General features: G+C 46.7%; 1 protein-coding gene across 2 annotated transcripts in view; it reads left to right on the top strand.

The window, feature by feature from the left end:
* LOC117590111 overlaps positions 1-21,793 on the top strand; it is a 31,161-nt gene extending 9,368 nt beyond the window's left edge. Inside the window, exons 1-10 of one of the 2 annotated variants that reach the window (XM_034282460.1) lie at positions 9,418-9,736; positions 14,219-14,347; positions 14,431-14,816; positions 17,734-17,950; positions 19,035-19,184; positions 19,312-19,455; positions 19,651-19,974; positions 20,371-20,663; positions 20,724-20,982; positions 21,042-21,793. In XM_034282460.1, coding sequence (XP_034138351.1) covers positions 9,556-9,736; positions 14,219-14,347; positions 14,431-14,816; positions 17,734-17,950; positions 19,035-19,184; positions 19,312-19,455; positions 19,651-19,974; positions 20,371-20,663; positions 20,724-20,982; positions 21,042-21,406 — 2,448 coding nt within the window. In that variant the 5' untranslated portion in view covers positions 9,418-9,555 and the 3' untranslated portion in view covers positions 21,407-21,793. Of the gene's footprint in view, positions 1-9,417; positions 9,737-14,218; positions 14,348-14,430; positions 14,817-17,733; positions 17,951-19,034; positions 19,185-19,311; positions 19,456-19,650; positions 19,975-20,370; positions 20,664-20,723; positions 20,983-21,041 lie in introns of those variants that run through there. The other variant, XM_034282461.1, reaches the window with a different exon arrangement.
* Positions 21,794-23,100: the final 1,307 nt, after the last annotated feature.

Below are 23,100 nucleotides of genomic sequence, written 5' to 3'. Positions count from 1 at the left end.
ATAGTTCAAAAGTGTTAACTATGAAATTCGTTACTTGTTGGTCATTTTTTAAATTTTAAATCCATTTTTCAAAAGTGGTGCGTTTATTTTTATCGCCTATTTTTACCAGTTTCACTATCGTTCCGTAAATAACTTAAAAGCCTTACAAAAAAAGATGATTTTTTTTTCTGTTCCCAGATTCCCGAGTCTTTCCTTTCCAAAAATGTGCTTAAAGTTTCCTTAAAGTTAAAAATGTGAGTTGGGCAACTACTTCAAAATTTCTTGTGGTGGTGGTGCTATTATTTTTTTCACAGCTGTGTGTATGTTCATCAATTACCATACTATGATTAGTGGGGGAGACAGTTTTTGTCAAACCTTAATGACCCTGTACGGAAATTAGGGAGTCCAAATAAGTAGGAGCATAATTTTTATACCGGGTACTCAAAGAGTAAATAGGGTGTATTGTATTTGTGCACAAAGTGAATGTATGTAACGCACAGAAGGAAACGTTTCCGACCCCATAAAGTATATATATTCCTGATCAGCATCAATAGCCAAGTCGATTGAGCCATGTCTGTCTGTCCGTCCGTCCGTCCGTCCGTCTGTCTGTCCTTATGAGCGCCAGGATCTCAGAGACTATAAAAGCTAGAGCTACAAAATTTTGCATCCACTGTTTGCTCACACTGTTTCAAGTGTATTTCAAAAATGAGTCCCGCCCCCCTCCGCCCCTGCGATCCGTAGGGAATGTACATATCTATCAGATCACCAAATTGGGATCCGTTTGGATCATTATTATAGCCACATTGAAGAAATTAATTTACAGTGGCTAAACCCACCCCTGTCCCGCATCTTTTGTTGTTTTTTTTCACATTCTCTCATTCAGACTCTGCTTCTGCAATGTGCGGCCTCTGCCGCGTCTCTGCCTCTCACGTGGATCTGTAGTGTGCGGCTCTAGGGGAGGATGGCGAGCGAAAATAGCGTATTGGCGTGAGAAGTTGTGTAGATGTAGATTTGAGATGTAGAAAAAAATGTAAAATGTCAAATGTAAAAATCGAAAAAAAAAAACAATATGGTACAGGTACACTGACTGAGTGCCGGGTATAAAAGTTGTGACGCGTAAGATGCGTCTCACACGTCCCTTCTCGTTTGGCCTAAAATATGTACGATTTTAGTGGATTTTGCGATTGTTTCATATGACAGAAAGAGGAAACTTAACATGGAGCGCGAACATATCCGAAAGATGACAAACCTTCGAATAAAACACTAAATAACAATTTAAAAGGTGACTTTTATTTAATTGTTTGATGCGAGTCAAGTTGCCTCCAGTTTTTTTGTATTCACTTATTGCGTTACCTAGACTGTTAAAACTTCTTACTCGTGTTAGGGAATGGTATGGGAATGGTTAGGGAACTGCCGCAAAGCATTGCTTCGCAAGCGCGTAGGCTCCTACTCCGTCTCCTGTTTCCGCCTTCTCTTCCTGAGGCCGCTTCCCATACCCTCAGCTCGGCCAACATGATCGGCACCAAGGTTTCGGTGGAGATCCTGGCCCCTCCTGCAGCCTCCAGGCGTTGACGCTCGTGGTCAAAGTGGTCGTGGTTCTCCACTAGCGCTTGAGGTAGCTGCGAAAGCAGCCGTTTCCACTCAGCGCCTGGGTGAGATAAAAATCCAACTGGCCGTGCTTTCTCTCGATCCAGGCTTGCTGCTTTGGGATGAGGGTGTGGGTCCAACGCCCTTTGGGTGAGTTGTCCCTCTGGGTCTGCCATCTAAAGATGCTGCTCCTCCTAGCGGCAGCCTTCAGCTCGGCTCTTGTGGCTTCGCTTTCGCCCTGCGTGGCGGCGAGGGTCACCTGCCTCTGTTGTCTCAGGACTCCTTTGTACATGGAGTTCCAAAGCATGGGTCCCAAAACGGAGCCCTGGGGGACTCCGGCTGAGACTTCGTATGCCCTGGAACCCAGACTGGTCTCGTATGTCAGCACCCTGTCACTGAAGTGGCTGCGTGCTTACTTCTGCAGATAGCCAGGGATGCTAAACCGTTGATGGGCCTCTAGCGTGCGTTGATCAATGTTTTTGTTGTCTCGAGCTGGCGCCCGCTATGCCATGGGACTATTTTGCAATAAAAAAGATAGATTGATAGAGCTCAAATCAAAGCATAAACATATTGGTGCAAAAATACATAGACATGTCCACATTTATCCACAGGTAGAAAAAGAAGACATTACCGAGGATTACTCTAAAACACCTGTTGAAGAACTTACTCAAGCAGTTGGGCTTAAATGAAGTCTGAACATTTTTAAAAACCCTCTTTCCCCGATAGCTATTCTGGGAACTTCCAATGCTACATTAATGTATTAGTTTCAAATGAAAAACTTATCAGTGTAAAAATAAACAAATACTCCCCTCCTATGCAATTAGTTGGAATTTTGACAGGCCATTTCCAATGAATCATCTCCGAACATCTGATCTGGTTCGACCCGACAAAACCTCAACATAACACGCCACGAGAGGGGAATGCACGCACACGAGCATTAACATATTTTCAGGTCTTTGACTTGACACACAAAATGTCAATGTCTCCCTACACACAGCGCTCAGAGCACAGCGACGCGCTAGCAATAATTTCCTTGTTCCGGAATTTTCTACCAATTCTGTCTGGTCTGTCGAGCGACCAACTTTACAGTACAAATTTCGGCTTCTAGTCTTTCAATCGGACCGCTGAAGAAGGGTTGGTTGGCAGTCCCTCTGGAAAAATGTGTGCGTTTCTTTGGCTTTCCCCACGATTGAAGAAGTCGTCAACAATCATGTCAGCAAAATTTCCGATGACAGGGAGCGTCCCGTACCACACCCTTTAGTCTTCCTCACCCATTGTCCCCAGTCTGCTTTGCGCCAACAAATTTCGAAAAAGTTTGTACCTGCCGCAGCAGAGTGGGAGTGCCCGGGCAGTGGGACTAAGTGAGTGAGGCCTGCTTGACACTTCCTGTCGGTGGTAGAGGGACGGACGGGGCGCTAAAAGTTTCAGGCATGTGCTGAAGCGCCACACGCTGACAGGCAGCTCTAATATTCCAGTTGGGAGTGGAAGAAACACATTGCTGGGAAATGCCCATCCAAAGTTTTTTCGCATGTGGATTTAGGAGAAGGCAGCAACGGAAGACGGTCAACAGGACTAAATATTGCAACTTGATTCACTGACAGCGCTTCCTAAAACATACATATTCAGTCGCAGTAAGTCACAGTCTGCTGTTATAATGTGCGTTGTGCATACTTACATACTCGTATGCAATTACATATACAAATGTACATACATATGTATGTACGTTTCACGTGTCCCTGTCCAACAAAATCGACATTTGAGCTCTGCTTTTGGGTTAGAGCCGCGCCCATCGCTGGAATTTCAATTTTACGTTCATTAGCGGCAATCAGAAATCCCGAGGAGGGACCCAGCACATTATGGAACCCAAAGCCGAGCGCAGGAATCGGAGTTGTGGATGTGTACCGCACCACGAGCCCGCCATTGAAACAACGCAGAAAGAAGCAATTTTCCACCTGGGTGCAGTAATAACTTTTCAAGTTCGTGGCTACATACATACATTATTGCATATGTAAATATGAAGGTGGAACCGATGAAGAGACGTCGGCGAGAAGTCGAATTGGTGTAATGGCTATGGGGATGGGATTCTCAGCGTTAAAAGTGCGCTGAGGTAATAGATCGCAGACGCGTTTGTGGGGCGGGTAAGTAGATGTGTCTATGATGTATCTACGAGGTGTGGCAACCAATCGAGTACATTCTGAGTAGATCACGATCCTCATCCCTGGCTCTGTAAACAAATCGGAACGCATATTACGCATCAAAACTTTTATACCCGGCACTCAGTAAGTGTACCTGTTGTTTTTTATTTCGAATTTTACATTTGACATATTATATTTTTTCTACTCCTCACATCTACATCTACATAACTTCTCACGCCAACACGCTATTTTTACTCGCCCTCCTCCCCTAGAGTCACACACTACAGATCCAAGTCAGAGGCAGAGCAGCGGCAGAGGCAGAGACAGAGGCAGAAGCAGAGTGTGAATGGGAGAACGTGAAAAAAACAACAAAAGCTGCTGGACAGGGTAGATTTAGCCACAGCAAATTAATTTCTTCATTGTGGCTATAATATTGATCCAATCGGATCCCAATTTGGTGATCTGATATGGTCATTCCCATGGAATGGCGTTTTTAGTTTTCATTATCATTAAAATTGTAGATTTGGCTCAATCGACTCGGCTATTGATGCTGATCAAGAATATGTATACTTTATGGGGTCGGAAACGTTTCCTTCTGTGCGTTACATACATTCACTTTGTGCACAAATCCAATATACCCTATTTACTTCTCGAGTACCGGGTATAAAAATGGTAATGAAATGGGAAATTTTTACATACCCTAGCAGAGAGGATGATGGAAGCACAGAAGGAAGCATTTTGTATGTATGCATGTATGTACATATGTCTATTTGTGCATACTTCCATATATAGATTTATAGGGACGGACGCGTTTCCCTTTTATATGATGTTATACACATCTGGACTAAACTCATATACCACTACTATACTCTTTGAGTACTGGGTGACAAATGATATATATTCGTTCAAATTCAACGACGTTTATTTATTCCATAATTATTTCGTCTTGTCATATTGTTATTATGGAAAATATAACAGTAGGTCAAGTTTGTATAACGCTGCTGCCATAAATTAGACTTCAATAGGAGTCTGTTCTAGTCTTGGCGCCATAATGTTGCTAATTTGGTGTTGCACGGGCTGCAAGGAAGATGTTGCCGAAAAATGTTGCAACATAATGTTCTCATATGCTGATAAGTAAATGCTGACAGAAAGTTGCGAAAAATGTTGCAAGTTGTGTAATTTTTATGGTAGGTATCAGTTATACGCCATACATTGTTTTTTACTCCATACTGCATGTACTGCTTGCTATACTGTCCCAAAACACTCTGTTAGAAATTAACTGCTTTGGCAAGCAGTACTTTTTATTACTACGTGAAAGAAATCGAGTGCTCCTGTCCGGGTTAATACAAGTTTGCAGTAACTGAAAAACTGCGAATTCGAATTTTCCGAAATTGTACTTCAATGTATTATGTGTGTATCGGCTTGGTCCTCGTTTCAAGGATTACACCTGTGGCTACCAGTGAATATCTTCATTGTTGGCCGTGCCAGGACTCCGTCGATGCAGTCACCCGAATACTTGAATTCAAATGAAACAAGTTTTTAAAGGCTTTTTTAATTGCCTTTTTAATGTAATTTTCCGCCAATATCCTTGCAGTATACACCAAAGAAGATACAAATAAACGCAGCTTAAAAGAAGAATAAGCTGTATGGGCAGGGCGAAATAGAAAAGTATTTGAAAACGCGTTTGCATCGATGCATCTTCGAGTATGTACGGTCGGTTGGGACAAGCGTTGCTTCGACCTCTGCACATGTAAGGTGCTGAGAAAGAAGAATGTTGAAGCAGAATGGTAAGCCATCTCTGTCTGAAAAGTGTTGGGTGCTCAATAATGTGTGTGATGCGCGTCAATAGCTGAGTGTGGCACTTTCTGCCCTAGTGCTCATTTCACTATACTTATCAGCATTTCCCTGCTGGCAACTCACTCACTTGCCAAATACCTGGCTACCATTAATCAAAATTGTAATTTACTAACAGAGAATATCATTAGTCTGCGGGTTCGTGACTGCTCGCTGCTTGGGGTATATCAATGGCAAGGTCCTCTTGCTGTACCGAGAAGTGAGAGAAAACATGGCCAGCTGCGACCGTTCGTGTACATTAGAGTTGAAAGCTGACAATTCTCAACCTTTTTTTTGATCGGTGGAGCAGCAATTAGCTACCATTCTAATTAGCCATTCAAAGTGTGAAGATTGCATTTGCGTTAAAAATGTATTCCAATCAGAAATATAGATTTGTTCTAATTATTTGGTTGGCTTTTGGCACTAATATTTGTGGCTGGCCATGTGGTGGCAAACTTAATTAAATGTGTACCCGCAAATTACAAGCAATAATAAATTAGCAAAATATTCGGATATTGCAGGGATATGTTTGTGTACAATGTTAATTTTCGGCTCACTCGTGTCATCTCATATTCATTAGCAAAAAACATTTGTGTTAGCCTTATTGTGGATTACCATTATATAAATCATTTTTGTAAAGCTTCAGTTCGAGAGCATCACACCAATTTGCACATGTCCAATGAAAAAGTAGGCTTCTGTTTAGATATACATTCGAATATGTGTTAGTGATTATGCTGGAATCGGACATGTTATTAGATATTTCGATTGCATTGATTGTCCAACAATTCAATTATAGCCTTCTAATCATAATTCAGTACCCCCTCCTGGAATGGAATGGAATGGAATGGAATATGGACTGCGACTAACAACTGAAATCGAACCATTGTTTAATGTTTCTGTGCACTGTGCGAAAATGATGCCAATGCCAACTAGCAAGTCACAGTCTTCAGAAAATAGCAAGCGATGAATGGAAGAGGCAAAAAGTCAGGATCTTGGACCAGTGTCCAGTGTGTTGTGTGTGTGTTTTTCGCCCAAGGTGTAGTTGTTGTAGGTCGGTGTCAACATTAGCCAGAGATTAACCCGATTATGAAGCGAATTACTGCTGGTAGGATTTAGAGTCGGCCTCAGATTTAACTATGATACGGTGAGTCGATGTGTTAAGTTGACTGTAAACGTTACATTCGACTAAATTCGGCAGGCACGCCGCCACTTTAAGAGTCGGGCTGCAAATGCCACCAATTGTGGCAGAGACAAAAAAGAGGCTGGATGGGGATGCGGCGGCCACACTGACCCAGATTCCCGGTACGTCAACCCGACGCAAGGGTCCGTCCGGATAATGTTGTCGGCGGTCCAGTCGGCTCTCTTGGCAGCCATTCGGCCTCTCTTCGTTGTTGGCGCATGGTCTGAGCCTGAAGAGAGTATTTCCCCTCGAAGCTCGCACGAGAAGCTTCGTCGGCCGACAGCGCTTCGTTCTGCAGTCTGCTCGGTCTGAGGCGAACTGACGCAGATTCCGCCATCCATTCGCACTAACCAAAAGACACTCCAACGGCGCGGACGTGTACAGCGGGAGTTCAGCTAAAGGAAAGAGCCCATCTGGCACCTCGTACCGCTCGGCGTCGTTGCTCTCAGCCGAACCACAGCCGACCGCGATCCGCCTGCTCCCCCGTGGCCAACTGCGAATTTGCACGTGCTCTTTGCCAGGCCGAACGCGAGGTATTCCTTTGAGTGCGTGTGTGCTTTGCATTCCGGCGGCAGTAAAAATTCAAATGTGCATAAAAAGCCACCAAAAAGTTTGATAACCCAACAAACGGCTACCACGTAGCCATGTCCCTACCAAACACACTAACAAACAAAAAAAGAAGGAACTTAACGAGCGCGGAATTTCGAGCTGTTACAGTGTATAGAGCCTGATCGGTGCATGTGGTCGAGCACCTTGTGTAATGCCTACGGAATACCTCCCCCCCCCCCCCCCCCCCCCGGAATGTCATTCCCTCATTCGCATTTGAGCTTTGTGTGTTCTTTTGAATTCTGTCGCCAGCGTTTTCTCAAGTGTTCTCTTCACATAATGCGTGCAAATAAAGCCATTTGGAAGACCATCCCCACCCACACCCCACCAGGACTTTGTCCGAACAGGCCAGGCCCTAGTTCATACCGTGTTAAATGTCTGCGAAAGAAGTATGTAGTGTACATATATGTATGTACATATGCAGCACACATCTGAAGCAGAGAAAAGTAGGCATGGATCGCATCATTAATCAACTGTCGAGTGCGGCTGGAGCGGCTGGTGCGCCTAATGCTCAAGTTCACTCGCAGCGCTTTGGCCTGATAAGATAATTTCCCTCCGGCAAAATTAAGTCATTTCATTGAGGAGCAATGATGGCGAGGAATCTCCGCTAGCAGCGAATGAATTGCAGCAAATAATTATTCAAGAATGATGTCAAACATTAAGGGATTCCTCTTGCATTCGGAGAAACCCACACCCCTTCCTTAGCCATCCGAGAATTAAGGCTACTTCCTTGCCAGGAGACTGGATACATTCATTTGCTTAATGCAAGCGACTGACGACGAATGCCCCAATAATCTCAAGCCGGCAAGCCTTTGCATGGCTTATAGCTGATGTGTCATAGCCTAAATGCTCACTAGAAGATAAAATACAGTCAATGAAACCCCCAAATTGATTAGGCTAGAGACTAAGATAGACATTTGGTGCCCTCGATGAGGCTTGTGCAAACTGTTACCTAATACCTTACAGCTTTTTCGAGCGCCCAGCAGCTCCTCCATGCCTTTGGCAATCAGACCGTCACTGGGCAGCTGTCAGTTGTCGTCCGGGTGACAAGTACATGTGTCATCCAGCGTTAATTAAACATTCCAATTCTGAATGGGAATAAACTGCACAGCTCGCTCCCCATGCAGTTTAGTCCCAAGTGCCTTTTATCCTCCTCGAACGCCCTGGTCGTCATTGCTCCAGCTTCGACCCTATTCCCAAATGGGAGCCTTTCGTTGCAGTCGGAACATAGACGAACTCGCCGAAACAAGAAACAAGAAACAAGAAAAGAAAGTGGCAACAGTTCTCAGTTCACATGTCAAACGGCATTTTAATTAAAAGTTCTGTTGGACTCGTAATCTCTCCAGATGCTGCTGCCCGTCGGCGAGTTACATAATTGCCGTTGATCCGCCGTATGATTGATGCTGCTCGGAGTTCGGAATTCGGATGAGAGATGAGAGCATTTGAGCGCATCATTAGTCGTCCAAGCCCCACTCCGTATCATCAACTCTTAAGATGATGCGTGGCTCCTTGTTTCCTTTCCTTTTCATTCACTGAATGATGGGATGGATATACACTTATGAGGCGTACGTTATAAAGTGCCAGGACAGCGAAAGTGGAACCAATTGAAACTGGCATTGCCCGTATATTGCGTACAGCATTTCGTACAAGATAGAAGTGAAATTTAAATGTGTGAAAAATGGCAGCTATCTTGAATTGTCGCCAGCCGACAATTGCGAACAGTTTTTCCGTCGGCGATATTGCTGACACTTTTTTATTGCTCGCCGCATGGCAGTCTATGTTGCCAATTGTATGCCGCTCATTTGCATATGCGTGAGCATGAATTTTGATGGCCGTGCCGATGGGTCTAGAGTGGAGCGAGGAGAGTGGAGAGTGGACAGAGGAGAGGAGTGGTGTCCCAAGGTAAAGCGATTCAATCGATGCTGCTGCTCGCCGGCAGGGGTATGAGAGGGCAAAGGCTTTAGGTCAATTTGATTACCTGCACCGGAATCAGTGTGGAGCGAGGTTGCTGGCCTTGGGCCACGCCTTGCAGTGCCATTACTAAAGAGAGTCCTGCCCTTTGCCGTTTTAGCACAGAGAAAGTTAAAAAACGAATGTTAAAAGTTGAAAAATTGAAAAGAAAATCTAAAACAGTGCAGAGTGAATATACCCAATCGACTTGCGATCTCCTACACGATCCCATGCGAGATCGAGTGGTCGGCCGCCATCAGGGAGCTTGCTGGACGACCGATTCTGATGCGACCGGCTAACGCTTCTCCAATCGCCCGCCGATCTGCCCCCGCGCTCTGCTCGCCATTCCGCCGGAGTATGGATTATTCGCAGGCCCAGAGCTTGATGCTGTCCTTTCTGTTCATTCTCGGCGCGGGTGCCAATGCCAACGCCAATGGGGAGGTCATATTCCGCATTGATCCGCTGGGTAAGAACTATTTCAAGCTCACATTCACTTCACGGTACACTTAGCAGGTTTGTTTAATATTAATTTCCAACATTTACCTGTCCAGCAGCTGCACGATGCTGAGTATTTAGTAGTAAAATCGGTACCCGCTGAGAAAATCCGGGTAGCATTCGTTTAATATTTGGTCTGTGTAAGAGGGGCTTCGCTCTGCTCGGAGCCCACAAACAGCAACAGGACGGGATGGCTGGCTGCTGATTTTTGGTCAGAGGAAAAGCTTGCGAGGACGCCGACTAATCCCAGCTGTTCACAAGAGCTCTGCTGACATGTCAAGCATTTACAGTCGTCAGCGCAGACCTGCTGCATACACATATTCCTAGGCGCCAGCAGCGGGAAGTGTTTTGCTCACTTATGAGTCCTTGGGTGGCAGATAGCCAAAAACTTTGCGTCCGAGTATGCGCGTTTAGGCGTGGAGGTATACGGGCTCCTTTATTTGCACAGGACAAAACACGCTCATAAATTTTGTGCTGGCTCCTACAAGTTTCCGAGCACAAAGATGGATAAGTATCTGCAGCAATGGTGGTGGGACCACAGCGCAACAGCGGCCAGCGCAAAGTTTCAACAAAGTATTAAAAAAGCTCGTAAAATGTCATAAGCTTTGTATCCTAGAATAAAAACAGTCGGCCAGCACAGCACAAAAGGACAAGTAATGCCACAATCCTGACTACATTTACATTCCTTTGCTTTCCCTTTGTGTTCCTCTCGCATTTAATATACGAACTCGACACTTGGCGGTGCGCTTTCTTTCCCACGTAGCTCACGGCTCTCGAAACATATCCATTGTGCAGAGAAGGAGTTTTGCATGGGAATAGTATCTGTTCATAAACGCACCAAAAGAACGAGCGTTAATGATAATTATCTAACTGCCACTGGGACATAAAGTGTGTCCCGTACACGTTAATAACTTTAATCTGTGGCTGCTCCATGCTGACGTACGAAATGCACATAAATAAATTGATTCCATTTGTCGATGGCCGAAAAACTTAACATAAATATTAAATTTCGTTTAATTAGATTTGTATGGCCACCGAACAGAACTGGGCAGGAGAGCTGGGCATATCAGTGACATATCAAGTTTTATTGGCTGAAATGGGATGAAATGGGCAGCCAGCGCGGCTGTGTCAACAGAAGCGAATTGCCATTTATTGTTCGGAGCAAAATGGGTCAATAAAATCTGGAAGCGTCGCATCCTGTCGAACTCGTGTTGGTGCCACGAATAGATCATGGGGCCGAGAGGAGAGCGACAGGAGCGGCCCCAGAAGAAATCAGACGAATTCAAAGTGAACGGCAATGGCACAGAGGGCACAAAGTACATGGGGATAAATCAAAACAAATTTATTTCTTCTACGCCATTGACTCGGGAACGCCCGATGACAGTTGCTTGCTCGTAGTTTGCCCCGTTGCTCTGGTCGGTTGATTGCTGAACATAGAATTGAACATCGGCTCCCACAGCCCCGTCCAAGCAGCTCTGTTGTGTGCTGCTCGCAGACCAAGAGCAAATCGCAGTGACAGTCAAAATGGGGCAAAGTGGCTCCACTGACGCGGAGACCAAAAATCAGGATTTGTTCGGTATTAACAAATCGATGCGATGGGATCGTGTTTCCAGAAACTAGTTTGGCTTAGGAGCAAGTTCCGCTCGGAACTAATTGAAGATTGAAAGGAGTTTCGCTCGGAAGGCGCTCGGTGTGGGTTCCTTTCGAATGTAGTCCTGCGAGTACTGTCCGCGTATATCGGCTCGTTTATTGGCAAGTCAAGTCAAGTCAATGCGAGGGGGAGTACAGCTAAGCTGGCTCCGGGCCCCGATTGCACTTACTGCTCATAAAATATTTACTTTTCGCTTGCCGTTTCGCTCGAAAAGTGTGCTGCTGCTCCGCTTGATGTATGTAAGTATCTAAATTTCTGGCAACTGCAGTTTGCGTTGCTCCTACTCTGGCACTGGCATTTGGCTGAGAATCAGCATGATTCCGTTTATTTGTATTTGAGATTCATTTTGTAAATCATGTAAACATGATTTACTTCAATTTCCACTCCTACTGCATGGAGCTGGAGCTGAGCTATAAATAATTTAAGTACGAGAACAACAGCCTGAGATTGCTCCCCTTCCAGTCTGTTAGTCTCTTTGGGGCTTTGTACCGCAGCAGACATCCATTTTTCATATAGTCGTCGGATATGTTAAGAAACAGATGGCAACTTCAGAGTGTAATGCCATCGCTTACACAAATTTCATGCCCTGACAGTTCGAAACGTAAATGAGGAGTCCCCTCCCAGCTACATCCACAACCACATCGACATCCACATCATCGTTCACACCGCTACCCGCAATGAGTGCGGTTCGAGGAAAAGACCCCATTCCAGTGGCTTGGCTAGGGACTCCTTCTGCGTCGCTTTCAATTTCAAATCAAATAAAAAGTTTTGTACAACCGCCCAAAAGCTTCACGTGATTGTATGTACTTCCGAACAAGAGGCAGACCCACCCACATTCACTTCCCACATGGGTGGGTGGGTGTGTGGGGAGGTGTGGCGAGCTGCAAGGTCAAAGGGACTTTTCGTTATTTTTATTGTTTTTCGTTTCAGTTGAAACCTCCGGCGGCAAACACTGTCGCTTTAAAATGTGCACCTCTCCGGCGGCAGCTGCGGAACGTGCTCCCTGGGAGTTGAGGCACCAACTGCACACAACACACAGATTTTATGGCCAAGTGAAGCCAAAAGTTTATGGCGCTTCGAACCAGAGCGACTCGATTACTTTGCTGAAATGGCTTCAATAAAAACTTTGAGGATTTCTGCAATGCTGGCGACCAGCAAGACCATTAGGAAACTAGTTCAAGGACGAGAAGTTCTCTCTGATTAGTTGTTGATATCATCGAGGTATCAACATCTGCCTACAACACCAATGAAATAATGCACGAGGACATAGTCCTGATTGTCCCTGTGCCCATTGAATTATTGTATCTGCTATATACCCGAGGAAATAATTACGAACGGCCCCAAAACTGTGGGTGGCTGGACAAGTGCCCAGTCTCCGGCCCACAGAATCGTCCTTCCCGCCTTTAACGGGTGGGGGGAGATCGGCATTTGAATATAATTTACGACTCGCCATATAAATCACATAGATTCCCGCAACCCTTACTCGGGCCACAGTCGTTGCCGGCACGGCACGCCTACGCTCGCGGCAGAACAGTCGTCAGAAATAAACCAAATCGTTCGCGCACTCACCGAACTCATTAGGGATAAAGCGATGGACACGAAGCGAACGGCTAAATTATTTTGGCATGTCCGCCGCCCCGCCGCCCCTCGGTCCAGCCCCACAGCTGATGGATGTGTGTTTTACGCCGTTTCGTGTGTTCTTGTAGCGCAGCAGCCTTTTCCGCAACCCATTAAATTAGGTGGACATTGGCGATGCTTTAAATGGGAATCCTGCTGCAGGGTCTTAGCGGTTCACAGACATAATAGCAACATAGCGATACATTTCCTCATACTGTCCGAATTAACAGAAGACTACCGCACGAGGGCCGGGTGCGAGGGAAGAACATTTTTTTGTTAAGTCGAAACAAATACCCGACACCTTTCTCGGGGCGAAAATGCTTTTAAAGTTTTGTTTTCAATTCGACTGACGTGCCCAGGAAGAAAGGGCTTTCCAGCGCTTGTTTTTCGCCTCATTACATCGGTGTTGGGTCCGTACCGAGAGTACCGTTCTTTGCATCTATGTACATACACCATCCACGCTGTATTCGAAAGCACCATAATTAAAACCCAGGCCTCCCATCCCTGCGGATACGGTTATGGAAACATCAGACACTCGCGCATAGTTAAAGATTAAATTAAAATTAAAGATTTTCCCAAACAGACTTTCTTAGAATTTTTGCTGGTTGATAACTTTAAGTCGAGGGAACCTTCAAGTCCACAGCCCCTACTTACTTTTAATTGCGAAAATGTGTTTCCCCCCTTCTTACAATGGCATTATCCCTCGGTCGGTTCACTCTCCTCGTTCGACATGCCAGACCGGAAGAGGGCATGGCGGTGGCCCTCTGTATAAAGCTATCTTAATTTCCCCTGCTCCAATATGAGCCACACCTACGAGTGCTCCGCGTTGTTTGCTCAGGTGGAGAGCTTTGGTTCGGGAGTGCGGGTTTATTACGGGCCAGGGACAGGGCCAGGGCCAGGGCCAGGGCCAGGACGCTTGCTTTCATTGTAATTGGAGGAAAGTTCTGGCATGCAAGGACGGTGGTCCTTTTCAATTTAGTCTTTTGTTTTGTTTTTCATATCATCAGACTAACACTGAAGGACAAGGAACCAACCCCCTACAAAAGGCCCTTCATGCTGTTCCAAATGAAGCTGACTTGCACTTGTTTGGTTATTTATTTTTCTCCCATATCCCCATCAGATGATGTCGAGCTTTTAAAATTACGCCATAGAGATGTTTCATATCATATATCACTTATTCAACAGCGCTACTCTCAGCCACGCTGCGCACATATCAGAAGGCGTCATGTGACTCGGACCAGGTGGCCATTGCCTGCCCACGAGGCACCAGCATTTCCATTGAATTTGCCCAGTACAACAAGTTCGTGGCGAAAGGTAAGTCTTCATTGTTCTACACCTTTTCGACACATTTATTCAATGTAGTGCACATGTCCGTGGGACTCTTAAATTTCTTCCAGATGGCTATACCATTGAGGAGCTGTGTCCCATTTCTGGAGCCGCCGCATCCGAGATTCGTGGCAAGGCAAGGCACCTGCTCCGGGGATCCATCTTTGGCTCATCCTCACAGAAAGTTCCTGCCAATCGCTACGTAAACGGCGGCTATGGCGGCTATGGCGGCTATGGCGGCTATGGCTACGGAATGGTCATGGCCGTGCCATCCGCACTGGATGCGCTCACCAGCACTGGGACAAGCGCAAGTGCAAGTGGCTCTGAGCTGGAGCACTCCAGGAGCACTGTCAACTCTGCAAATCCTGGCAAGTCCTCCACTGGTGGCGAGCTGCCAAGCCCCGCTGATAGTGGTGATGATTCGCCAGAAAATTGCATGTGGCCGAATGCTCTGCAGGTACAAGTCAACAAGAAACTGCAGCTCACTTATCTGTTTGATTTATTCATGATCTGAGATGTAATTACTTAGTTACTTTCCCCACATTATCACATTCAAGAATCTCTGAAAAACGACCCCGAATCTTGGTGGGCCCTGATAATCCAGGTCGCCTCAGATACGGCACATCCTTTGTGTGCTGCACGTGTCAATGCGACAGTCAAGCTGGTCTTTTCATGGCAATTTTCTACATTCCGAATTTCACTTCCAATTCATTAAACATTTCGGTTTCCTTTTCCCTTATTCGATTGGGTTGGCTGCTGATTCGCTGACTAGGCATCAGACAATACGAATTTAAATTCAGGGAAAATTCCACAACAGATAGAACAATGGAGGAAAGCTTGAAACTGTTTTTGGTTTAATTTTAGTTAGCTGACCAAGATGGCAAGATGGCAGAGGGGTTGGGACTGTACACTGCTTCCATATTGACGAAGGCTAAATGTTGCCTTTGTGTCGAGCCAAGCCAAAGACCTCAGGACCTCCCACGTCATCTCCCGCTGTGCCTGCAGGAATTCCAACATGTCGTTTGGTTGTCATTATCGCATCTTTTTTGTTTCATGGCGAACATTGTTTGGAGAGCTGACGTGATTATGTTTTTCCTCAATTGTTTACTCTTTTTCTCTTGCTTTTTATTGACTTTCATTGGCAGCTGTCGAAATTCGAATTTACTTACTGGTAGCACTACTTTAAGCTAGGGTAATATATTTCAATTCACTTATTTTATCTATGATCTCTTTGCGTGTGAGGCACGCTCGTTTTGTGACTGTTAAAGGTTTGCTCACCGATTTGTATCAAATGGAGCAATTTGAAACATTTATGAGTGTTTCAATAAACAATGCCAGCAAGGGTCCACGAATGAACAATGCAAGAAACATAAATATAAGCGGAAAAACCTACAAAAGAATTTAACAAAACAACAAATAATCGCTAAACTCATAAGTTTAACAAAATGAACAAATACAATTTCATTTTTGAAACTTCCAGAGAGGAATGTTAAAACAGCTACCATTAATATCCGCTTTGTCTCTTCATCTCGAGGATTCGAGTGGCAGCCAAATATAGAATATTCCATTCGTCCGATAGGTCTGATTGGCAAAGAATGTCTCCAATGTTCCAATGCGTTTGCCCATAGGTAAAGTGCTCCTACCATGCGCGTGTTCAACAAAAATTGCATAAGAATAGGTCAAGCCGTACGTAGATACATATGAATATCCTTTAGATGGTCGGAACCGAACTTGAGTACCAGGGAAATTCAAGTGGCTTTAGCTAGGCTGAAGCTCGTTTGTGGCACGTTTTATTTCATTGTAAGTTTCCGCTAATGGCGAGCGGAACGAGGAGGAAACGAGAAGGGACGTGTGAGACGCTTCTTACGCGTCACTACTTTTATACCCGGCACTCAGGGCTACATCTAGATGTAGAAGACATCGCCAACCCCTAGATATCGTTCACATTACAGAACACGTAGTAAAAAGCCTACTAAATAAAATGCATCACAAAAATTGGATCAGTTAATCGTATTTATCGTTAATCAGTATTTTCCAATTTATGAGATATTTAAAACAGCAATAAAATTGGTACTTTTTTCGTGCACATTCTGTGCAAAAATGACTGCAAGGTTTCAAAGCAGATTTTTCGAAAGTGGCGCAATCTATGAAAATTTCTGGTACGCAACTTTAATGGTCACTCTTTTTCTAATACAGAGCGTATTACATATATGTTCTATAGCAACAAACTTCTGTGGGTATGTCGTAAATGCAACAAATTCAATAGCTTAATGCTAAAAATGTATTTTACTTATACAAAATACTAATTGCTCCCCGCCATAAGCCCTTTGCGCTAATTTGGCGTAAACAGCCACCAAAACTGGTCATTGGGACAATAGTGCATCTGCACCTCAGCGGTGTTTTGTCAAATTTTAAATTTTTTCTTCATCTGTCATCTACATCTACAACACTTCTCACACCAACACGCTCCGTTAGCTCACCGTCCTTCCCTAGACCCACACACTGCAGACTCGTGGCAGAGGCAGCGCCCTCATACAAAAAAAAAAACAAATATAAGCTGCGGGACGGGGTGGGTTAAAAGTTGGAAGAGGAATCGGCAGGGGGAGGAGGGCAGAGGCAGGGGCCGAGTGAAGCAGAAGCAGAGTGTGAATGAGAGAATGTGAAAGGAACAACAAAAGCTGCTGGTCAGGGTGGGTTAAGCCACAGCAAATTAATTTCTTTATTCTGGGATCCCAATTTGGTGATCTGATATGGCCATTCCCTACGGAATGGCGTTTTTAGTTTTCTTTTATCTCCAAAATTGTAGGTTTGGGTGGTTTTCGCCCTTTTGCGGGGGCGAAAGGGGGCGTGGCCTATTTTTGAAATACACTGGTTTCAGTGTGAGCATATAGCAGTCTGGATGCAAAATTTGGTGGCTCTAGCTCTTATAGTCTCTGAGAACTAGCCGACAAACAAGACGGACAGACGGACAAATGGACAGACAGACAGACAGACAGATAGACATGGCTCTATCGACTCGGCTATTGATGCTGATCAAGAATATATATACTTTATGGGGTCGGAAACGCTTTCTTCTGTGCGTTACATACAACCGTTATTCGCACAAATACAATATACCCTATTTACTCTTCGAGTACCGGGTATAAAAACAAAATGAAACACAAACGGTAACACTTCCATTTTCCCACGTTTCTGGGGCAAATATTTTATTTCAATTTGCAAAGTTTGCAATTCAGCGCAGAGTTCTGCAGACCTCGTTGACTTTTCGGCGTCTTCTCTTGCACCTTAATGTGGAGCAGACAGAGCCTGGGAGGTGAAGAGTGAAGGGGTGGAAGGCAACTAATGCACGGATTGGTTTTGCTCCTTACTTTCAGTACTCCCTGCTCCAGACGGTGGTCGAGGCTTGCCAAAAGAAGAAGCACTGCAAGTTTCACGGATCCCCGCAGTTCTACGGACTGGGAGCCAGCGGAGTGGGCGACTCGTCCGGCACCAGCAGCTATCACAGCAGCACGGCCAGCTCGAATGCAATCAGCAACGACCCCTGCCCCAAGCGTCGCAAAATCGTCGAAGTCGCCTACAAATGTCGCCCATGTAAGTCATCCCCCCGTCCCCCCACACCAATGAAACCATCCTTCCCAAGTTTTGTTAAATTCTCCCGAATTTATTTCTCGCACAAGGGGGGATCCAGGCGAGAACGGGAGACACGTCAATGGGCAGAAAATGCGAACCAAACACGATACACCGATATCCATGTAGCCGGGGGTTTCTGGGCCACCTATCGGTTTAGTGGGTGGCGGGGAAATACCCTCGACAGCCGGAATCGACACATAAACGTCCAACCGAAAAAGTTAAATAAAAGTTCCCCGGTGTCAGGCTACGGGTTGCGCCCTGAGCAAGCTTCCCCTACACGCCAGCTGACAGCGAGGACCGGAGGTAGGAATGGAGGAAACGGGGTGCGGGAGTCGGGTGCTGTTGTCCCGTCGGTGAAATTCGTGGGGAGCACAGCATGCAAGTTGCCTGTACATGTACGAGTATAACAAGTTTTGCGCTCTGTCGTGCGTTCCAAAAATCCAGTGAGGCGAAAGGGCGTCCTGGGTTGGTGGTGTATTTGGGAGCTTTGTTAGCGCGGAGCGGAAGAGACGGGCCAGGACGGGGATTGGGATTGGCACTGGGACTGGGACCTGGCAGTCTATTCATCTTTGGACGTGCTTCGTGGAACACAGAAGAACTTCGATGACACAAAATTAACTTCCATCGGTGAGCAGGGCCCTGAGCAAGCAGGGAAGCAGGGCCGCAGGGCGCTCGCAATTGCAGTGAATATAGCGCTCTTGTTGTACGAACATTTGAATTTCAGACCTATTATCGGATGGCTGGATGAAGCGGCAGGAATATTTAAGTCAGATGCAGCGCTGGCACCGTGTCTTTCAATTACAAAATCGTCGAAATCGTTGATTGCTCTACAGGGGTTGGCATTGTCGTTACGTCCTGTCCCCCTTCCCTGTCCCTGTTCCCTTACATGGCTTTACGGCAAGTGACTAAAGAGAAATTCGCTGAGTCCATTTAATGAGTTCGCAAAGAAATTGAACATTTCCCATTCCCCCATCCACGGTGTATTTATAAGCATTTTGTTCTATGAGTATCTGCATGTAATTCGCACTTCTGTACCGTTTTTCAGATGAGTTCCGCAGCAAAGTCGCCTGCCACAACGATGTTGCCCAGCTGGAGTGCAACCCGTACTCTCGCATAGCAGTGTACAGCGCCAGTTTCGGGAGGACCGAGTACGAGAGCATTCAGTGCCCCCAGCCGCAGGGGGTTCGCGAGGAAAGTAAGTTCTAGCTTGGGAGTTCTAGCTCTGAACCCCATTGCCTTTCATCAATCATGGCTCCGACAGCACACTGACACTGATTCCTGCCTCTTGCACTTTACTTCTCTGCTTCTATTTCCGTATGTAGCGTGCCTCGCCTCATACGCGACAGAGACCGTTATGCAAATTTGCCACGGTCGACGACGTTGCAATCTGGCAGCTGACGCGAATACCTTCGGTACTCCGTGCCAACCCAACTCGCGAATGTATCTGAAGGTTGTTTACACATGTGGTAAGTAGGACACTAGAACAAAAGGGGGCGCCGGGGTCTGATCTGGGAGCTTGGTGCGTCCCATCGCATCACATGGAATCGGGGCAAGAGATAGATGCCTGGGGCTGCTCGTTCGATGCCGCCCCGACTTGGCCGCTTGATTTATGTACATCACTTAAGCCACTGCCTTCCCCTCCATGTTGTCCTGTTGTCTAGTGCCAAAGCAAGTGCTCAAGGAGAGCAACGACTCTGAGGTCGAGCCGGACGAGTCCGACGACTTTGAAGGCGACATCAACGACCTCTACGATGACGAGCTGATCTACAAGGAGTCGGAGGCGATACCAAAGCTGTACGGCAACACCACAGCACTCGGAAGGCGCAACAGCACCACCGGACCTGGACCTGGGCCTGGGAATGGACCAGGAGCCAGTACTAATCCTGCTGTTAACCAGACCATGACGAACGGCACCCTGGTCGCAGATGTGGACGGCAGTGGTGTGAACCCTGTAATGACACACAGTGCCGACTTGAGTCTAGAGGGTAAGCCATTTTTAAACAGCAAGACCATACACAGCACTGCCTACAAGTCAGGCCTTATTCTCCGAAATGCAAAGCGTAAATACGAGTAAAATCAGCCTCAGATATCCTTTGGACAGACCTCCTCCAACCAACGTGAACCTAATCCCATCCGAATCCCTTTTACCCACCCGCGTGGGTCACAAACTGTCACTAAAGGCGTCGCCGACATTCCTAATGGCGAAATCTGATTTTCAAATAATATCCAACGTCGGGAACCCTCCATGCCATTGTGCTACTTTTTGTGGGCATATCGCCTGAGCGAGAACTTGTGACCTTAAGACCGTAAAGCACCCTTAATGCTGGACGGAGGCATCGCCAGCTTTTTGTTAAAAATTGTGTCTTCCATCCTATCCACAGATGACCAGGAGCGGTTGTACTTTTACCTGCTTATCATTGGGTCTCTTGGGGTGCTCTTCTGCATTGTTATCGTTGCCACTAGACTCGTGCTGCAGAAGCGGCGGGGTCTAGGCCTTGCAACCAACACGCACTCCAACTCTTCGAGCAAAGGAGGCGCAGGCGGTGGCTGTGGTGCAGGAGGCCTTGTCGAAGAGACGACAATCCCGAGCGGGTTTAACGACACCATTTCCGAAATAGATGCAGACATCGACCTGAGTACGCCAATACCTGTGCCAAGTGTGTCTAAGAACGAGGTGAGTTACCAGGAATTAATGAGCTGGCTCGTTCCTCACGATCCCCCAATGCTCCTGCAGAACTATTTGACCTACGTGCCGGCCAGCAGCTTGTATGCCAGCCTAGGTCCTGGCTCTGGGCCTGCCACTGGGTTGATAGCAAATCCCCTCTTGGCAGGAGCGCGGCAGTCGCCCGACCTCATCGGCATGTCCCCAAGCACCTTCGTGGCTACGAGCAGCGCCAGCGTAGGCCAAGGCCCAGTCGCGGGAATTCTGACGCCAGCCATTGTGATTGGAGCCAATGGACCAGGAGCTGGCATTCCCGGCAGCAGCTCCATAAGTAAGTATGCCCCCTTCCACCTTGCACGACACAAATCTCCATATATTAACAATCGGAAGGCACAATGTTACCAATCACTTCGCTGGCTCAGTACACGACGGCGCCGACAATCAGGGGCGGCTATATCATAAGCACTGAAGGCATGCCCATGGGCATGGGCATGGGCATGGGCGCTCTACAGCGTCAAACGAATACGCCGACGCCGCCAGCTTCGCTGGCAGGCGGTTCGCCGGGGCATCCTACGTCACAGCAGCATCAGTCGCCGCTAAGTATGACGCCGCTTAGCCATGTACCCGGGCCAGCCAACTCCACGCTGCGCCGCTCCAAGCCGCCCATGCTCCAGCCACAACTCTCATACGACGGCACAGCCCCGCGCACCTTGTCCACCGGCGTGGCCGTCGGATCACAGTTCTACTACGGATGACAGAGCACGCTGGACTGCGAGCCCCATGTGTACACCACAGCAGTGAGCGTCGCTGTCGCTCCTCCCATTGTCAGCACTCAGGCGAGTAAGGACCTGCCCGACCATCAGTCGCTCGGAACCCTCGAGCGTGCAAAAGCTGGACCCTAGCCACCCGGGGATACGTGCATTTCTGTGCGAGGCATCAACGACAATACGAACAAAATCCTAGACAGCTCCTCACGTTTGCCACAGAACGCATTTGCAGACCAATGAGTGCTCTCCTGCCCGGCGATTTTGGAATTTTGTGGGGAGAACTGAGGCGAGATGTTTTTTGTATTTAAATATGGACGAGCTTCCGGTAACTGTAAATACCTAATGAATGAATGAATTTCGAGATTATAGCCCATAGCAAAGTTACATTTAGAAAGAGACGGAAAAGGTCTGGGTCATGGGTATGTGTGTATTAAATTTCGTTGTGCTCCTGCAAAGAGAAGGATGATATTTGATCGGTCCTGCTTCGGGGGGTGCTGCCAAAATTCCCTTAACTTTCCACGCTTTCACGCATCAAATTATTTGCACCGAATAAGTGAAAGTAAATTGTGCGGCGTTCATTTGGTGTTATCAATAATGTAGGGACACACATAAGCATAAACATATTGCCTACAAATAGGCAGACACGGCAGCACCCCCCACCCATATCACATCCGTCAAGCCAGCGGGCGCAGAGGCGGCGTACGTGAGGCAGGACCGAGAACTAATGGCTGGCGCTTAGGAGCAGCAAAATACTGCCACACACTCGCACTCGAACTCGTAAACCGTCGCACATCCGGACAGATAATGGCACAGCTCCCCGCAGATTTGCGTAAACAAAACACGACTCCTCATAAATGTCGAGGCCTGCGCCTATGCCTATGCAGCCAGAGACAGAGTCGAGTACGTAAATTTGAGTGGTGGAGGCTGGAAGCTGGCTCTACGCCCGAGTCTGTACAGCTTGTGCGTGCATGTGGCTCATTGTGAGTCTCAGATTAATGCGATCCAAGTGTATGAGCGTAATTAATATCCGGCATTATTGACCGACCTTACACGAGTCTGGGAGCCGGGCAAACGAGCTAATGGATTGCTCATACGTGCCAAGGTGAGTTGGTCCTCGCGGAAGCAGTCTTCGTCTGCGTTGTGGGTCATACATATGTGCGCACCCGGAATTTGTGCCGCACTAATAGGGGTTAGAGGGTAAAGGGTAGAGGGTGGCGGTATAGACAGCATTATAGCCCATAGTTGTAGACTTTTATTTAAATATAGATCTATAACGTAGGCAATTTGCTTCACTGCATTGTCCGAACTGGCATGCACCCTCAACGACGAAACACTGCCGTATCTGTGCGAATGCTGAATGTGTGCACGATAAATCCATGGATGCACCCAGCACACAGATTGCACCCTCGGGTGTATGTCTGAGGGGTCAAGCATTTACGAGTGGACCGTTCGTCATCCGTTCGTTAATCTACTCGCAGTCGTGCGTATCTCATCGTGTTGTTTGGTTGGGGGTTTTAGTTTCGAATGTCAAGTGCCTTCCTAATTAGCATTTAAGTGTGTACTCACTATCCACGAGTACTGTAATTCGTAGGTTGAAAACGAAGGAGCCTGCATTTGGTAAAATGTACATACATATGTACATACATACATACATAGCATCCATACGAATGTACATCCATACG

The sequence above is a fragment of the Drosophila guanche genome, unplaced genomic scaffold (assembly GCF_900245975.1).
Source record: "Drosophila guanche unplaced genomic scaffold, DGUA_6, whole genome shotgun sequence".
NCBI lineage: Eukaryota > Metazoa > Arthropoda > Insecta > Diptera > Drosophilidae > Drosophila > Drosophila guanche.
The sequence above is the reverse complement of the archived record's forward strand: the minus strand, read 5'-3'. Positions and strand labels throughout refer to the sequence as shown.